The following is a 16,108-nucleotide window of genomic DNA, read 5'->3' on the forward strand; positions in this document are numbered from 1 at the left end:
AGGTCACAGGGGTGACCTCAGGCAGGAGCAGAGTAGGGGAGGAGGGCATATGTAACCAGAAGGGCAGGGGCTGGAAACTGGGCAGGGCAGGGCCTGGAAGCAGCCTAAGATTTCGTGCCTGACAAGGAGTGGGGTATGGGCCCAGGGTTAGGATTCACAGGGCCCAGTCCAGCTGCCCTGGTCAGACTGCCTCAGGCCAGGGCCAGTGCCAGGGTTCTGGGCAATGTGCCCTCGCTGCACAATACCCACCCAGGTCACGGAATGAGGAATAGGGGCAGTAGGTGTCAAGAACCTGGAAGAAAGTCAAGTTTCAGCCAGGAGAGCAAGAGGCCAGGGTGGGCACGGACCTCCGAGTTGAGGAAGCCCTAGATTTGATTCTTGTCCTAGCCACTAATAGCTGAATGACCTTGGGTAAGTTACTGAATCTCTGAGCCTCACTATGTTCACCTACAGATGGAGCAATAATGCAATAATGCAGGCTCCTGCCCTCCTCCTCCACTTCTGCTCCTGCACAGGGGGGTAAGCAGTGGGTCAGGAGTCTAGGCACTTGGTGCAAAGGCTCCCCTGGACCCTGGGTCTGTGACCACATGTCCAGTTCCAGCCTCCACTTTTTGGTAGGGCTAAAATTCTTCCTAGGATTCTGCCAGTGCCAAAGCTAGACTGGGAACTGGGTTGACCTCTGTCAGCAGGTGGAGGGTAGGTGGACTCAGGCAAAACTGGCACTGACAATGCACAAAGGAGCTGATGATGGTAAAAGAAATACAAGATGTTTTCATTCAGAAAGTCCACAAAGTTTAGATAAGTAGGGACAGTGCATTGAACCTCCACTGGTATATAATCTCTTGGCTGATGTTGGCCCTCTCACTTCTATTCCCAGTTATCTTTAAAAGCACTACATGGTCTCAAAAGCAGGGGTCCTGAAGTGACTTCCTCCCACATCACATCCAAGCTGATTAGGAAGCCCCAAATCTTTTCTTGGGGGCATTGGGTCAAAGATAGCAGAATGAAAGGTCTTTGCTAATGATACCCAGCCCTGGCTCATGTCACTCATGTGCACGGGAGCAAGTGTTCTCTGGCACGGACCTGTCACCTACTAGTTAAAGAGTCAACTAATTTGGCTGCTCTGGCTTTGCTGAATGCAGGAGGGAGATGAAAATGTGTATGATCTGGAAAGATACAAGGGTATGTACTAAAAACTGCCCTTAGTATTAAATCAGAGAACTACTACAGAGGGCAACTTCTCAGCAAAAATCCCTTTAGCAAGCTTTGTGGACTCCCTAAAACATGTGGGCTAGTTCCGCAAGCCTCCTGGAGACCTGACACCCAGAGTGGTCCAGACCCATGAGTTGCTATATAGTGACCAGGGACAAGGATGCCTGAACCCTACTGTCCACTCCTCTGCCTAGAGATGAATTCTTTTCCTTTCTCCCTCCCTGAGAGAGAGTGATCACTTGTGAAATGGTCCTTTGTGGTGAGATGTTCAACAAAGAACAGCGGACAGAATTGTAGATAATCCCCGTACCAGCCAAGCAGTCAGTCCCTCCCTACTAAGGCTGGCACTGGGGTGGTCTACCCTCTCCTCAGCTGCCCCTGAGTGGCACTGTGGTGCTGGCTGCCCTCACCTTCCGGCACTTCCTGCTAATTTCCAATCCACTCACAGGAACACCTCTTCTGAAATCTCTCCCACCTCAACCAAGCATGGGAGGCGCCCATGACTCCTCCAGTAGCTCTGGGGTGGTCTCCATCTCTGAGCTCAGAGGCTGCCATTTTTCTGTAAAACAGAGAGGCTTTTCATTTGTAAAACACCTGAGGCTGTGATGAATCACCAGTCAGACCAATGCCCCAAATGACAGACGGCATTAAAGTTGGTGAGAAAACCAAGGGGAAGATTTTAGGTTCCTGCAAGGGGAAAGGACGGGGGAGAATTCATTTAAATTTATTTACTTATTTATAAGTATCAAGTTTCAGGATATCTTTCAAAGGTGTCCCGTTCAATTCTCTGGCCAAAGCGGGAGGGTGTACTAGTCTGTGACGGTGGGGGACATAAGCTGCCGCCACCGGGTGGATTACTGGCTTAATCAGCTGTCTGCAGGACGCCGTGGAGCCCATGTGCATCAGAAGAGCGGCTTGATTTATGGCTCTGGGGTTGCCACTTCTGGGGGGCAAGCTCTGTTCTTCCTGCACGACTCTTGAGAACACCTGGTCTGATCTAGTTGCTTTCTCTCTGAGCCCTAAGCCACCCTGCTCCCCCAAGAAACAACCTTGCAGAAGCCTTGAAGGAACATGAAAACATATAAATTACTAATCATGTCAAGCGACCTGTGGGGGCCACAGAGCTGAGGTTCACCTTATGAAACACCAGCTTCAAAATATATGACTACCCAAAACAAACCGGGACAGACTGAAACCGATTTCATCACAAAAAACCCATGAACGTGATGGGGCTGGCAGCCCCTCTCTCCACACCTCTGCCCCTCAAGTCCTTTCCATCCTCCCTGCCTGCTCCTGACTGTGGCTCACTTCACAGGGCCTGGAGGAGCTCAGAGGGAGGGAGGAAGAAGGAAACAGACCTCCCGTGCTTATGCAGGCTGGATATGCCCCCTTGTCCCTTCAGGCTGGCGAATGATCTTGACATTACTAGTTCTGTGAAATAATGCACACCCCCCTAGGGTTCCGACACCCACTTTTCAATTATCCTCGAATTACCCAATTTGATGAGGCCATTTCCCGCCAAGACCCTAATACATATACCAACAAGGCTTTCATATTTATTATGCCCAGGAACCAATGGCCTCGGCATGTTGTAAATGTGGACATTAAAAAGCCCCACCCTGATCAGGGCCCCAGACCACTTTAAGGATCCTTGTTGGAACCTCAGGCCTGGCAAGCTCCTAGTAACAGTAACAGGCCCTCTGCAGCCCAGGCTTAGGGAATGAAGGGTTTCTGGAAAGCTTGTCCTTCTGGGGTTCCAGTCTGAGGGGTCAGGTGCTCATCCATAGAAAGCAGAGGTCTGCACAGGCTGGAGTCTTGGGCCTGGGCAGTTTCCATTCCAGGGGGACCCTCTATGGATGGGAGTGCTGAGAACCCTCACACGCTGCTCTCAGCTGGAAAAAGCAAGGCTGGGAGACAGCAAAGGCCTGTACTGGGTTTTGGCACTTGCGATATAACAACTTGGAGGAACACTGCAACACTTTCCAAAGAGGCTATGAAGAAACAGTGTTAACCAGTTAGCCAATGGAGCGCTCCATCCCTCTCCCCTTCCCTACTCCCACACTTCGACTGGGTAACTGTTGTAATTATGTCTTCTTCCAATGTTTCAAGGTCCTCAAACAATTCCGGTTCTGTTACAGTGTCTGTGCCTGGCATGGAGAGAGTGGTATGGTCACCAGCCCTCAGGAGAGGCCATGCCTGAGTGTGTTCTCCACACCCAGCCTTGCTGCTGAGGCTCCCATTGGCCCTGCAGACAGTTGTTCTTGCCACCTTCCCTCCTAGATGAGGTGCACCAGCAGGGCAGAGCCGGCTGAGCCCAGCACCAAGCCCAAGCATGTGTAAAAGGACATGACCACGCCCGTGGCCTCAGCCAGTTCCCGGGACACAATCTTGGGGCCGTAGATGAGAGCCAGGGTGCTGAGGTAGCCATTGCTGAGCCCCAGGAGGGAGGTGAAGAGCACAGGGTAGACGTCGGACTGGAAGACCACTGTCTGCAGGTGGACGCGGGGCTGGTAGTTGCAGAACACGAAGAGGGGGACTAGGAATGTTCGGAGGAGCACCACACCAGGAAGCACCTTACTTTTGGGCCCTGGCACCTGGATCCAGGCTGTGATCTGCCGGCCACACAGGTCAGCAAAGTTGTACAAGAGGAAGGTAGTGAGGGGCACAAAGAACTTGGTGGTCCACAGTGAGCCCGAGTCCTTGTTGAGGGACTCGATGTTGGTGGAGATGGCGGGGAAGATCAGGCTGGTGATGAGGAAGAGGTAGATAATGCAGAAGCCCAGGCCAGCCGTCTTCTTCAGGATGAAGCAGAGGGGGGGTGTCGGGGAGTCACTGGATCCAGGAGCCAACAATGGGGCATTGGGGGTGTCTTGAGGCAGCTGCTCTTCATTAGAAACCACCTGGGCTGGCTTCATAGGTCTCATGTAGTACCTTTGGGGGAGAGAGGGCAGGTGGTCAGAGGGTCTAGAAAACAGAGTCACTTGGTATCTCCAGGGTTAAGATGCGGGGAGGGGAGCCTTCAGATCTAGCAGGTAGACTAAGCCCCATATGGCTCACAGCCCTGGATGCCCGTAGATGACATATGTGTGGCAGGGGGCCAGAGGGAAGCCTGGACAGACCCTGTCCTGCCTGCCTTGGCACTACCTGAAAGGCTGGATGCCAGTCTGTTGCTCTGTGGTGGTGGCTATGCCACAGCAAGGAAAGAGGAAACCTGCACTGACCCACATGGTGAGCCTGGAATCCAATCCCGCTCTCTTATCTTTGTTTTGCTTTGGAAAGAGGTGAAGATAAAACAGATTTTCAAAATATAAATTTTAAAATTATAAAGGTAACACATGCTTGATGGCATGAGCCCAAGTTAATACAGAAGAGAAATGATATAGTAGAATGAGGACACCTACCTCTTATCTTTAGTCACTTAGGGGTACTGAGGGTCAAAAATCTGGTGGATATTGTTCCACACATGTGTAAATACCACATACACATGCACACATACACAGTTATGTCTCTTACGCAAAAACAGGATCAACTATATCTTTTATAAAACTTTCTTCAACAGTATAACTCCTAAATATATAAATAAATGCCTTAACATATACATAACTGCCTACACACAATTGCCCAAGAATAATATCTTGTGGTCCTCTCATTCAAAGACATAGGAGTCGTTCTCTCTTGTTACTTGCTGCATAGTATTTCACTCTGTTCCCCTATTGATGAACATTTACATTAGCTTCAATTTCTCTCTACTAAACAGTGCTGCAATGAGTATCACTATATATAAATCTTTGCACAGAATTTCAGTAGGGCAGGTTTCTAAAAAAGAAAGTACTGAAAGTTTATTCCTTAAACATTTTGGAAGATACTGATAAACTGCTCTCCAAATAAGAAGAATTACTATTCAAAGTAACACTGAACATAACACTTTGATCTTGAGCCTGTCTTGTTTCACAATCTCTAAAGAAAGGAATATTCTTACTTCCCCCTCTACTGAACCAGATTCTTGGCTGAAGTCTGCTCTGAGAAAACTCCCCACCAATTTCCTGTGGTCAAAGCTCTTCCTCATGACTCCTTCCAGATCTGACCATCTCATCTGACCCTTGGCTTGCAGCCCCTACCACAGTCAGCACATCCAACATTGCACGAGGCCAGGTTCCTCCAGGGAAGACAGGGAAGCCCAGGTCAGCCCTTCTGGGTGCAGCATTTATGGGCTCCCTTTGAAGTAAGGTCAGCCTGAGCAGCCTGGGGAGCCCAGCTCCTCAGTAGTTTTTATAAACCCAGAAGTCTTGACCAAGCTTAAATCAGCAAAGAAAGAGAGAGGCACAGCCCTGGGTGCAATCTCTACACTTGGCTGGAAGGGCTTGTGGCCGGCCCAACTAGGCTGGAAACTAAGTTGACCAACTGTCCTGGTTTGCCCAAGACTGTCCTGGTGTTAGCACCGACAGCCCCATTTTTGGAAGCCTTACAGTCCCAGGAAACAGGGAAGCTGGACATCCTTTGGGAGACAGACCCAAAGAAACAGAACTGGGGAGACAGCCAGAGTGGTGGGAAGCTCCTGCCCTTCAATTGATATAGTGACTCAGAAATAATTAATAAGCAGTGACAAAGTGTCAGTGTATGGCGTCCTGGGGGGAGCCCAGGAATCACAGAAACATCATCATGGAGCCCAGTTGGGCAATTTTTGATAATGGTCCTGAAGGAGGGAAAAATAATGCCTGCCTTTCCTACATTAAACAAGATAGTAGGTACGAAAATGCCTTGAAAAGAGTAAAACACAAGCAAAAATGAAAGTTGTTTTTTTTAAAGAGTAGGGGAGGGGATGGGCAGGCGCATGGGTCTGCAGCTGCCTGGGATATGGGCGACATCAAGTCAAGAAGTTCAGTCCCCTTTTATCCTCCTGGAGCCACTGAGGCCAGCTGAGGCTACAACAGTCATCTAACTGGGGGAAGCCACCTGCGCAGGTGAGATGGAGCTTCCAGTGAAGGCAGAGGCTCTGAGGATCACGAGGTGACTCTCCTTACAGGGATGGGAGCGGGGGGAGAGGGATGAGGAAATGCCCTTGGGGTTGCTGGCTGCGGGTGCAGTACAATATGGTGGGAAGACGGCAGCCCTGAAAACAGCTCCAGGTTCACATCCCGGCCTGCGACCCGGGCATGTATCCCCTGAAGCCTCAGTTGCCTTATTTGTAAAATGAGAAAACTTAGTAACAACTGCACAAGGTTATCATAAAAACTGAAAAGCATGCATATGGATACTGCTTACTTCAGTGCCACGCCTCAAAATAGGTTCCCGTGGCAAAGCACAGCCAGCACCTGACCCCAGCTCTGCCGGCTCACACTTGTAGGGCCCTAGCCCCCAGCCTTCTCTGCCTCAGCTGATTCACCTGCAAATGGGGAAAATAATGCCTGCCTCTCCTGCATTAAACAAGATAGTAGGTATGAAAATGCATTGAAAAGAGTAAAACACAAGCAAAAATGAAAGTTGTTTTTTTTTAAAGAGTAGCAGGAAGCAGAACAGAAAAAGGAGAAATAAGAGAGAAAGCGGGGGGGGGGGGCAAAGGCAAGAAAAGAGGCCCCTCAGGGTGAGGAAGGGTCTCAAGAAACACTGACCAAAAACACAGGCTTGTAGTTGGGTTCAAATCTTGATTCTGCTGCCAACGGGCTGTGGGGCTCATGCATGTTATTCAACCTCGCTGCGCCTAATTTTTGTCAGTGATTGGGAATACACATTATAAACCCCAGGGCAGCACTCTCCATAGGAGGCTGGGGGCATCAGAGGAGAGATGACCCATCCCACCAGGCTCAGCGCAAAGCAGGAGCAGCAGAACACTCAGCAAATGGAGCTTCTGTTCATCACCATTATTCCTCAGGTCCCACTTCCTACGCCTGCTCTCATAGGGAAACTCACAGATTCTAGCTGCTGGGGGTGCAGCACAGAGCCCATTAGCCCAGCCAATTTATTGAGCAACTACTAGGAGTCAGGAACAGATTTAGACACTGGGATACAATGGGAAGAAAAATCCACACAATATCTGCCCTGTGGGTGCTCACACCCAATGGGGAGGGTAGTAAGGGAGGAAAGAAATACTGTACTCTAATCAGGTGCAGAAGAATGCAACAGCTCATGTAAAGATACAGACACACATGAAGGATGCACTGAGGGCGAGTGAGGCCTCACCTGGCGTACTCCAGCCGGGGCAGCAGCAGGTAGAGCATGATGCAGAGCCCCAGGAAGACATCTGCAGTCAGGAAGAAGGCCAGGGCGCTGTTCGTCACATCATTGGATGCCGCCAGGTCCACCAGCGCGGCCACTGCACTGATGGTCCCTCCCATGGCTCCTCCTGCCGAGAGCAGAGGACACCATGGACATGGTCAGGGGTGGCCCCCTTCCCTGTGCCTCAGGCCTGTTCCCCCCCCCAACTTAGGTTTAAAAAATGCAAAACAACAATTCTCCCTGCTGAGAAAAATGCAGCAGTTCTTGCAATAGCCCCCTGCCTTGGCAGACACGGGGGTTCTGCAGCCGCGAGCTTTCTGACTCCTAAGAGGGCATTGGTTTTCCAGGTTCTGCTGGCTTGCATAAGGTGGCAGGTAACCTCCAAGGAGGCCCCACCAGCCTGCTTCTTGTGTGCACCTCTAACTCTGACCATCCATCTCTACTGTCCTTGTGGTAGGGTCTGAAATGTTAGATCCAGGGCAGGCACATCTCAGAGAGCGCCTCACCCCTCCCTCCAAGCAAACACCCACCAGCCAAACTGGGAGAGAGGCTCAGGCAATGCCCTAGCACGAGGCGCCACTACCTCTAGGGGAGGCCATCCACCAGGGGTGTCCCTGTGGTGACACAGCTACCCAGACCTCACAGAATGTCTTTCATATCTGAGACACCATACACGTGGGCAAGCGTGCACACACGCTCTCACACATACTCACAACAGATGACCACATACTCATGCATGCTCTGCACCCTATCAAATACACACACACTCACACCCATGTTCAGTCACACTCATATACACACTCATTCACACACGTTCACTCATTCTCATAGACACACAAACACATATACTTACACATACCCACACATACACAGCCTCGGCCACACATATTCTCATATATACTCACACATACACACACACACACACACACACACACGCATGCACACATGCAACTGCCTCACCACATGGAATGTTCTCTCTTGCCCAGGGCTTTGACATGGGACCCTGGTGACCGTGTGCCACACATTTCACAGGCATCACAACCTAGTGGGCTGTGGGTTTGAGGCCAAGCAGGTGAACGTCTGACCATGACACTGCCACTTGCTCACTGTGACACTGAGGCTGCTGTGACTTCTTGGAGCCACAGTTTGCTCATCTGTAAAATGGGGATGAAGACCCTGTTTAGAGGGCTGCTCTGAGGACCCACTGAGATGTTGCTGAGAAAGGGCCCAGCACACAGGAGGCATTCAACACAGGTTAGTCTTCTTCTTTGCCACACAATTACTTCCAGCAATTACTCAATTACTGTTGCGCTCTCAACAGTGCACAGCAGAGTCAGGGCTGCACGTGTTACATGTGTGAGCAGATCTCTGACTCCTCTCTGCCTCTGTGTATTTGCTAATGCTGGTTTTTCCCATACAAGAGGTGGCGATGAGGTGGAGTTGGGACAGTGAACCATCATTACCAACACAGTAGTGACCGGTTAGTACGGGGGAAGGGGGCCTGCCTGGCTGGCGGAATGGATTATCCATCCCAGAGGACTGGGTATGGATCCTCAAAAAGACAAGAAGCTGGACTGCAAACAGCAACCTGGTCAGTGTAGGCACAAACTGCTTTGTCACCATCCGCCAGCTCTGCCAGCACACCACTTTTCTCCCTGCTGTTGCACAGACTTGGAGTGGGAGAGGGGCAGTCCAGACCCTTGACTGCCGTGATGTCCATTACCACTGCCTCACCCATATTCTGAATACCATCTCTGTGGCTCTGCAGGGAATAGCCCCTGGCTCTGATGGACAATCCTTCTCCCTGACCTTCTCAATATAAGCCCTATTAGCCTGGATGGGGCCAGAGGTTGGGACTTGAAAGAAGGGCAAAGAAAAAAAAGTTAGCATAGAGATTAAGAGCACAGACTGTAGAACCAGAACATCTGGGTCCAATTCAGGCTCTATCACTTCTAGCTGTGTGATTTTTGGCAAGTCACTTAACCTCTCTGTGCCTCTGTTTCCTTATTTGTAAAATGGAGATGTTAATAACACCCAACTCTTAGGATTGTTATGAAGATTAAAAGGATTTTTACTCAGAACAGTAAAAAGTACTCAGAACAGTGCCTGGCAGTGCCTGCCATATAAATCCTCTCTGATTCCCTATTTGTTGTCTGGCTATTTCTGTACTTCCCACATCAAAGGAGCAACAACAGGGCAAACCCTTTGCTAAGAAGGTGCCAACTTCTGAGAAGCTATAATCCCCACCTGGGTGTTTTGTAAGAAGTGGGGTTAAATTCACTAAGACATTCCCCGGCTGCCCTGAGGAAGAGATCTTAACATCACTGCCTGTTGATTTTCCTCTCTCTCTTCCCAACTTGTAGAGAATTTACAATATTATCATCAACAACAAACCAGGCCTCCGGGAGCTCATCCTTCATGACTTCCCTACTTTTATCTCATCAGTTATGGAAATACATGTAAATGAAGGATTTAAAAAAACACCAGTACAAAACAAATGAATTGTTCCTCAGATGCCAACACACACAGAATTCACAGATGGGCTCCTCTGGACCAAAATCTAACAGGGGTTGCTGAGGTGGCACTGGGGCTTCTGAGAGGCCAGGCTTTCCAGGGTGATGGGCACCCATTGGGGGCCACACACAGTGATGACCATGGCTTGGGGCTCAGGGTAATTAGGACTTCAATGTGACTACTAGATTTTTCCATCTTTTCAAAAATGGGAAATTCACAGGATAGTTCCTTTTTCTAGAAGACCTTCAGGTGGCCAGATGAACCTGAAGGGTCACTTGCCAACATAAGTGGTGTTTAGTCATGGATTCCTGGAGAGGTAGCCAGCAAGGCTGATGTTATGCAGAGAACCTCCTCCAGCAGGATGGAGGGAGATGCGGGGATAACAGCTTTTCTCTGAGACAGGTGAAGGAAAGGATTAAATCCAGTGTTGGGGGGCCATTTCCTTCAGCCTCAGCATTCCATTCTTCAAATATTGCTTTGGGAATACTGATTGTACTTAGAAAACTTAGCAATGGATCCATTTAACATATTTTTTTTTAATGTTAGGTCCAAAGGTTTCCCAGGATAGAGACAGAAGCCTAATTTTCTATCAAAAATGGCAAACAGATTGGAGTTCACATCTGAATTCAGATCCATGATAGTAAATACTCCAGTGCTGTGTTAAGAAGGATTCAGTGGCTCAAGAGTAAAGACACAGATCTATCAATGGTGTCTGGCACTGGTGCGGGAGTGGGGAGCGGATATATACTTGTCAAGATATTTGTTATCCCCGCCGCATACTACCTGGCATTATTAATTAATAGGCACACAGCAGATGCTTTGTGAAACTCCTCAAGCGGGCAAATGCTTCCAGCACTCCTTCATACGACAGGGATTGTGTGGAGATGCCAAACAGAGCAGCTGAGCCTCCAGTCTTGCTTTAAGGGATGGTGGTCTGCTGGGAAAGCACAGATTCTTACTGACCCAGCGCCGTTTTATCTTGTTGGGACATCTGAGTGAGAGAACAAAACTGCTAAGGTTTAGATAACAGGTTGAGGATTGGCATCAAAATTTCAGCTAATGGAGGTGGGCCTAAGTTAATTGTCAGTACCCCATGAAAGGCCAAAGCTCAAGTAATGGGGTTTATTTTCTAGGCTATCAGTGCTAGAGAGGCTTGGGTCTTATTCATCTTTGAGATCCCAGGGCATATCTGGCCAAATTGCAGATTTGTAATACAAAGAAATGACCGTTATTATTCCAGGCCACCAAGTTTGGAGGTGCTTTGTTACACTGTGATAGAAAATGGAAACACACCTAACATTCATTTCCTTTCCTAGGAGAGCTATCACCTGCTCAGCTCTGGCTCCTCCGCACCACGCTTGAGAGAACCAACCTGGCCATCTGGAACCCAGCACTCACCTGATATCAGGGCCTGGGAATTCCTCATAGGGAAGGAACCGGTCATTCCAAAGACGCTGCTGTTGAAGATGGTGGAGGTGCCACTGATGATCACCATGCAGACGATGGTGACAACAAAGAAACCTCGGGTCCAGGAGGAGGTATCCACTTTCACCAGCACGGTCATCACCACGAAGATGGTCAGCATGACGGTCAGTGAGGCCAAAACTCGGACATGAATGGGAACCCTAGGGCAAGGATGTCAAAGCAATCAGAGATGCCTTGGGCCTCCTCTATGGGGGGCTGGGGACCTGGGGTTGGTGAACATTCTTTACGGAAGAGGTGTGCTCAGTGGTCAGGACAGTCCACTCTGCAGTCAAGGGACCTGGGTCTGAACCCTGCCTTCCTGGCTTACTAGCTGTGTGGCCTTGGGTAAGTGACTCAGTTGCTCTGGTCTCAGCTGCTGCATCTGTACAACAGATGCTTTACCTCAGGGGATGAGGTGAGGATCACAGGAGGGAAGTGTGCTGAGTGCCGAGAGCAGGGCAGGGCCTGGTGTAGGGCAAATGCTTAGCAGATGCCACTTCTTCTCATTTTGCAGTGAGGTTCAAGATAGGATTTGGGGGCTTCCAAGGCAAGCTCCCTGCTACTCCTGCCTTAGGGCTCAGCCCCTGCTGGCTTTGTCTAGTATTTAAAGAAAGGAACCATCTATTGGGCTTCCTTTCCCCTAAAACTTAGCAGGGAGGTGAGGAGAAAGAAGGAACTAAAATCATCCTCACCATCATATTAAACACTCAGATGGTACTTAATTTTTGCTAGGTACTCTTTTAAGTTTTTTCCATATGCTAATCCCTTGAATTCTCACAACAGTTCTCTAAGAAGGCATTCTTACCTGTCCCACACAGACAGGGAAACTGGGGGCAGAAAGGCTAAGGACTTGCTCAAGGTCATGGGGCTGTGACCCCAGGAGGCCTGGCTCCAGTTTGCACACTCAGAATGACAGTCTCTTACCTCCCTGGGAATAAAGGAAATACGGGCAGCCCAGCACAGATGGCCAGGGCAGGTCTCCTCTGTGAGGGTGGCAATGATCTTGGTGTGGGCGGAGGCTGAGGCCAAGAGAGTGTGGCCCAGAGCCAGTCTTACACCTGCTTGTAAACCCCACACTCCTCCCAACCCCTTCCCTGGCCCCCATGGGCATGGGGGGTGGAGCAGAAAGGGAGGCTCTCTGAGAAACTGCACATTTTTATTCTAGGGAGAGAGAACATCACCCAGAGGGGCTGTTTAAATCATCAGATTAGACTAAACTCTCAACCAGATCGGGAACTTAGTTAATTTTTCTGCTAATCAGTAGAAGGGGGCTGGGAGAAAAGCCAGATTAGTTATACACAATTTGGGGGAGAGGCGTGAACAAAAAAGGGAAAAACTTGCAAGGCAGGAAAATACATTATGTCCATAAATAGGTGTGAAATGATGAGCATGAAAGGTAAGAGAGAATTTTTTCAAAGGCCTTTTGTGGCCCCAGGCTAAGCTGGGTTTTCTTCCCATCCTCGAGGAAGGGAGAGCAGGTGCTGCCACCGCTTTGTGGGGAGCTTTTTGAGGAGCCAGAGGACAGAAGAAGCCAGCGTGTTCGCTCTACAACCTGGGCTGAGGGACCACTGTGTGTCGGGGCTGTGCTGAATGCTGGCACACAGGGCAGACCAGGAATGGGCATTTTATTCATGTGGACAAAGTGCTCCATGGGAGGGTCACAGGCATCCTCGGCACATCCCAGGGACACAAAACCTACCTTGGGCATTGGAAGGTTTGGAGATGACACCTAAGCTGGTGTGAAAGGTGTGTCTGACGTGAGCACTAATCTTGCAGAGGGCCTTGTCCACCTGTAAGTGCCCGGGCTGATCCTCAGCATGGGGTGTGCAGTGGGGGTGTATTTTCTTTTTTCCACCCCCCATCTCTTGGGAGAATGCTGCTCCTCTATGCCAAGTCATTCAGGGAGGTGGTCACCATACTGTTCACTCCCACCTGGTCACAGACAATGGGCATGTGACTCAGCCTGGGGTGATCAGAGTGTCTGGGGCTGCTGGCTGCTAGACTGGGTTAGGAATAAGTTGGTGAGCAGGCAGGGCCAGGGGACTGCAGGGGAGAGAAGCTCGCTTTCTGCTGTAACTGTGTCAGGGGCTGCAGGCTGCCAGCTGCAGGGGAGGCTGCATTTGGGATAAAGTCAAGCAAAGACACGCAAAGTCCAGGACACACAAGAGGAAGACCTGAGGATGTCTGCAGTCACCTAGATCCAGCAATGCCTGGAGGAAGAGCTGACTTTAATTTTTGAGGTACAGAATAGAAAATCCAAACACACCAACACAAAAAGCTACAGCAGGATTTTGAACTGGGGAGCCACAAGGTCAGAAAACCCCAGTATGTACAGGGGATCCCTGCCCAAGTGCCCTCTCTCTTACCAGGAAGTAACTGCTGGTGACAGGTAATGAACACCTCCCTGGGGCAGCCTTCACTGACAGCCGGAGGTGGGTGGTGGGTGGTTGAACACCCCAGCTCCCTCTCCCCGGGCCTTTGTTCCACATAGGCTCTGAGAATTCCCAGGCAGGATCAAGTTTAGCCACCCTCTGTTGGAGCCTCAGGAGGCATCCTTATTGGAAGTCTTCCCTTCTCACTCTCCCTTGCCCACTCTCCTACCTTCATCTCCCAAACAAACCACTCACTTGAATCCTTGTTGCAGAGTCTGCTTCTGGGGAACCTCATATTAAGACCATGAACTAAGATGCATCTCCACAGGTCTGCAGGGCCCTCAGCCAGGCAGGAGCTGGTGGGCAGTGAGGAAGGCACTCAGGCCCCCGGGAGCCCAGAGTACCTATTGTAATGCACACCAGGTACCCTGGATGCTGGTGGCCAGACCTCAGTACTGATGCTCTAGGTGATCCTACCCACTCAATCTTGTCAAGGGGTGCCCTGCCCCCTCTCCTAGTGTTAGGTTATATCGAGGCTGCTCCTTAACACTAGAAGTAGGAGATGCCCCACTAACCTCAAAGGTAAGAGCCAACCAGGGAATGGAGCCTGGGTCAGGAGAGGGGAGTTCTCTGCCACCAACTGTGTGACCCCAGGCAAAAATTCAACCTTTCTGGGCCTCAGTTTCTTCATCTCAAAAGAAAAGGTCAGCTGCCTTCCAGTTTATAATTCTAAATCTTTGGAAATTCAAGTGGAGAGAAAGACTGGGGATAAATGCCTACAAGTTTTAACAGTTCCTTGGGGGAAAATGAAGGCAAAGAACAGACTAGGGAGTTAAGAGCTCTAGAGGCAAGAGCAGGGCCCAGGGGGTTCTCACCCCCAGGGCAGGGCTGGAGCAGGTGGGGGCAGGTAAATACCTGCTGGGCGCATAACTGACAAGCAAGGATAGCAGCAATGGGGGCAGATTTTGAGCTGGTCCTAAGCCTTCCAGTTGCTCTTCCCTTGTGAACCCCCTCAGCATGGCAGGGAGTCAGCTGTAAACATCTGCAGCATTTTAGCCTAGTCCTGGGAATGGCCTCTGCCTCTAACCACCTCCTCACAACACAGTGCAGACACAGCCCAGCCCAGGAGTGCTGCCAGCATCATGGGGCTCTCCAGTGCCTGTTATGACAAGGTAATTAGTTGCTTGAACAGGAAGGTTACTTTGGAGAGAGCTGGGGGACTTCTTACAGGTGCCCCCAGGGCGGAAATGAGGGAAGAGTGAGATGAAGGAGAGGTGGCAGTAAACGCCAAATGCATTACAATGGCAATGCTGTTTGCAACTCGAACTGACCTCCCCCCTCCTCCCCAGTCGGCCTGCTAATTACCTGCTGCTTAGCCCAGTCTCCAAAGGAGCCTCAACCAAGAGCTCCAGGTCCTTGGAGATCTCCCCTGGAGCTATTTTCAATGTTTATACACGTACCACATGCAAGTGCACCCCACAGGCCTGTGAAGGGGTTGGCTTGCTCTATGGGCAGGGATAGTGGCCCAGGGGATGACAACACTGTTAGAAATTATGGAAAATCTAGGCAAGTGTTGCCTGCTGTCAGTGATTCTAGGACAGGGGATGGCAGAGGTGACAGTCCCAGCCCTGCGACCCCAAGGCAGGGCACACCAAAATAAAGATTTGAGGAGAGGGCTGCCAGCTGTATCCTACCACCTTGCTTGTGAGGGCTCAGGACCCCAGGGGACAGATTTCTTCTTAAGTCTCCAAAATGTAAATCCTCCTCATAAGTATTTATGATGCTACAGATTTAACATAATAAAACACTTGGCGATTATGGATGAGCCAGTCAGAGAAAGCCATGGTGCTCTAGGAGGGGAGAAAAGGAGACATTTCAATTTCGCACATTAAATAAAAAACATCTTCGCCCCAAACCATCTTTGCAGCACTAGAAACAGACGGAGACCTGGGAGCATTTTCTCACATTGCCCTCATCTCTCTCCTGGTGGAAGCAGGAGAAACCAAGAGCAAGTCCAGGGGTGGGCTGGACCCTCCTGAAGGGTGCTCTGTATGCTGAGCCCCCAAAACCATCTCCCCCACCCCAGGTGGTCCACTGCAGAGGGACCTGCCTCCTTCAAAGCTTCTTGTAGTTTGAAGCCAGGGCAAAGTAAGGAAAATCTTTGCCCAAGGGAAGCAGGAGGCAAAAGGCACATTCAGGCTCAAATTAGGGGCAAAAAGGGTCATGGTTCAGATCGTGCCTCCACCACCTTAATGGCCATGTGCTCCTGGGAAGTCACCTCTACGAGCTAAGTGGCCCATTTATATATAAAACAGGGTAGCAGGTTTCCTACT

At 50.1% G+C, this 16,108-nt stretch overlaps 1 protein-coding gene across 4 annotated transcripts in view; it reads right to left on the reverse strand.

Moving 5' to 3' along the window:
* Nucleotides 1–1,924: 1,924 nt before the first annotated feature.
* Nucleotides 1,925–16,108, reverse strand: part of SLC29A3 (solute carrier family 29 member 3) — a 42,935-nt gene continuing 28,751 nt past the window's right edge. For all 4 annotated transcript variants that reach the window (XM_037495796.2, XM_037495794.2, XM_037495795.2 and 1 more), the window contains 3 exons: nt 11,338–11,564; nt 7,390–7,552; nt 1,925–4,143 (listed from right to left, as the gene is read on the reverse strand). In XM_037495796.2, coding sequence (XP_037351693.1) covers nt 3,489–4,143; nt 7,390–7,552; nt 11,338–11,564 — 1,045 coding nt within the window. In that variant the 3' untranslated portion in view covers nt 1,925–3,488. The remainder of the gene's footprint in view (nt 4,144–7,389; nt 7,553–11,337; nt 11,565–16,108) is intronic.

The sequence above is a fragment of the Talpa occidentalis genome, unplaced genomic scaffold, assembly GCF_014898055.3.
Source record: "Talpa occidentalis isolate TD23 unplaced genomic scaffold, MPIMG_talOcc4v2.1 talOcc4.8, whole genome shotgun sequence".
Taxonomy (NCBI): Eukaryota; Metazoa; Chordata; class Mammalia; order Eulipotyphla; family Talpidae; genus Talpa; species Talpa occidentalis.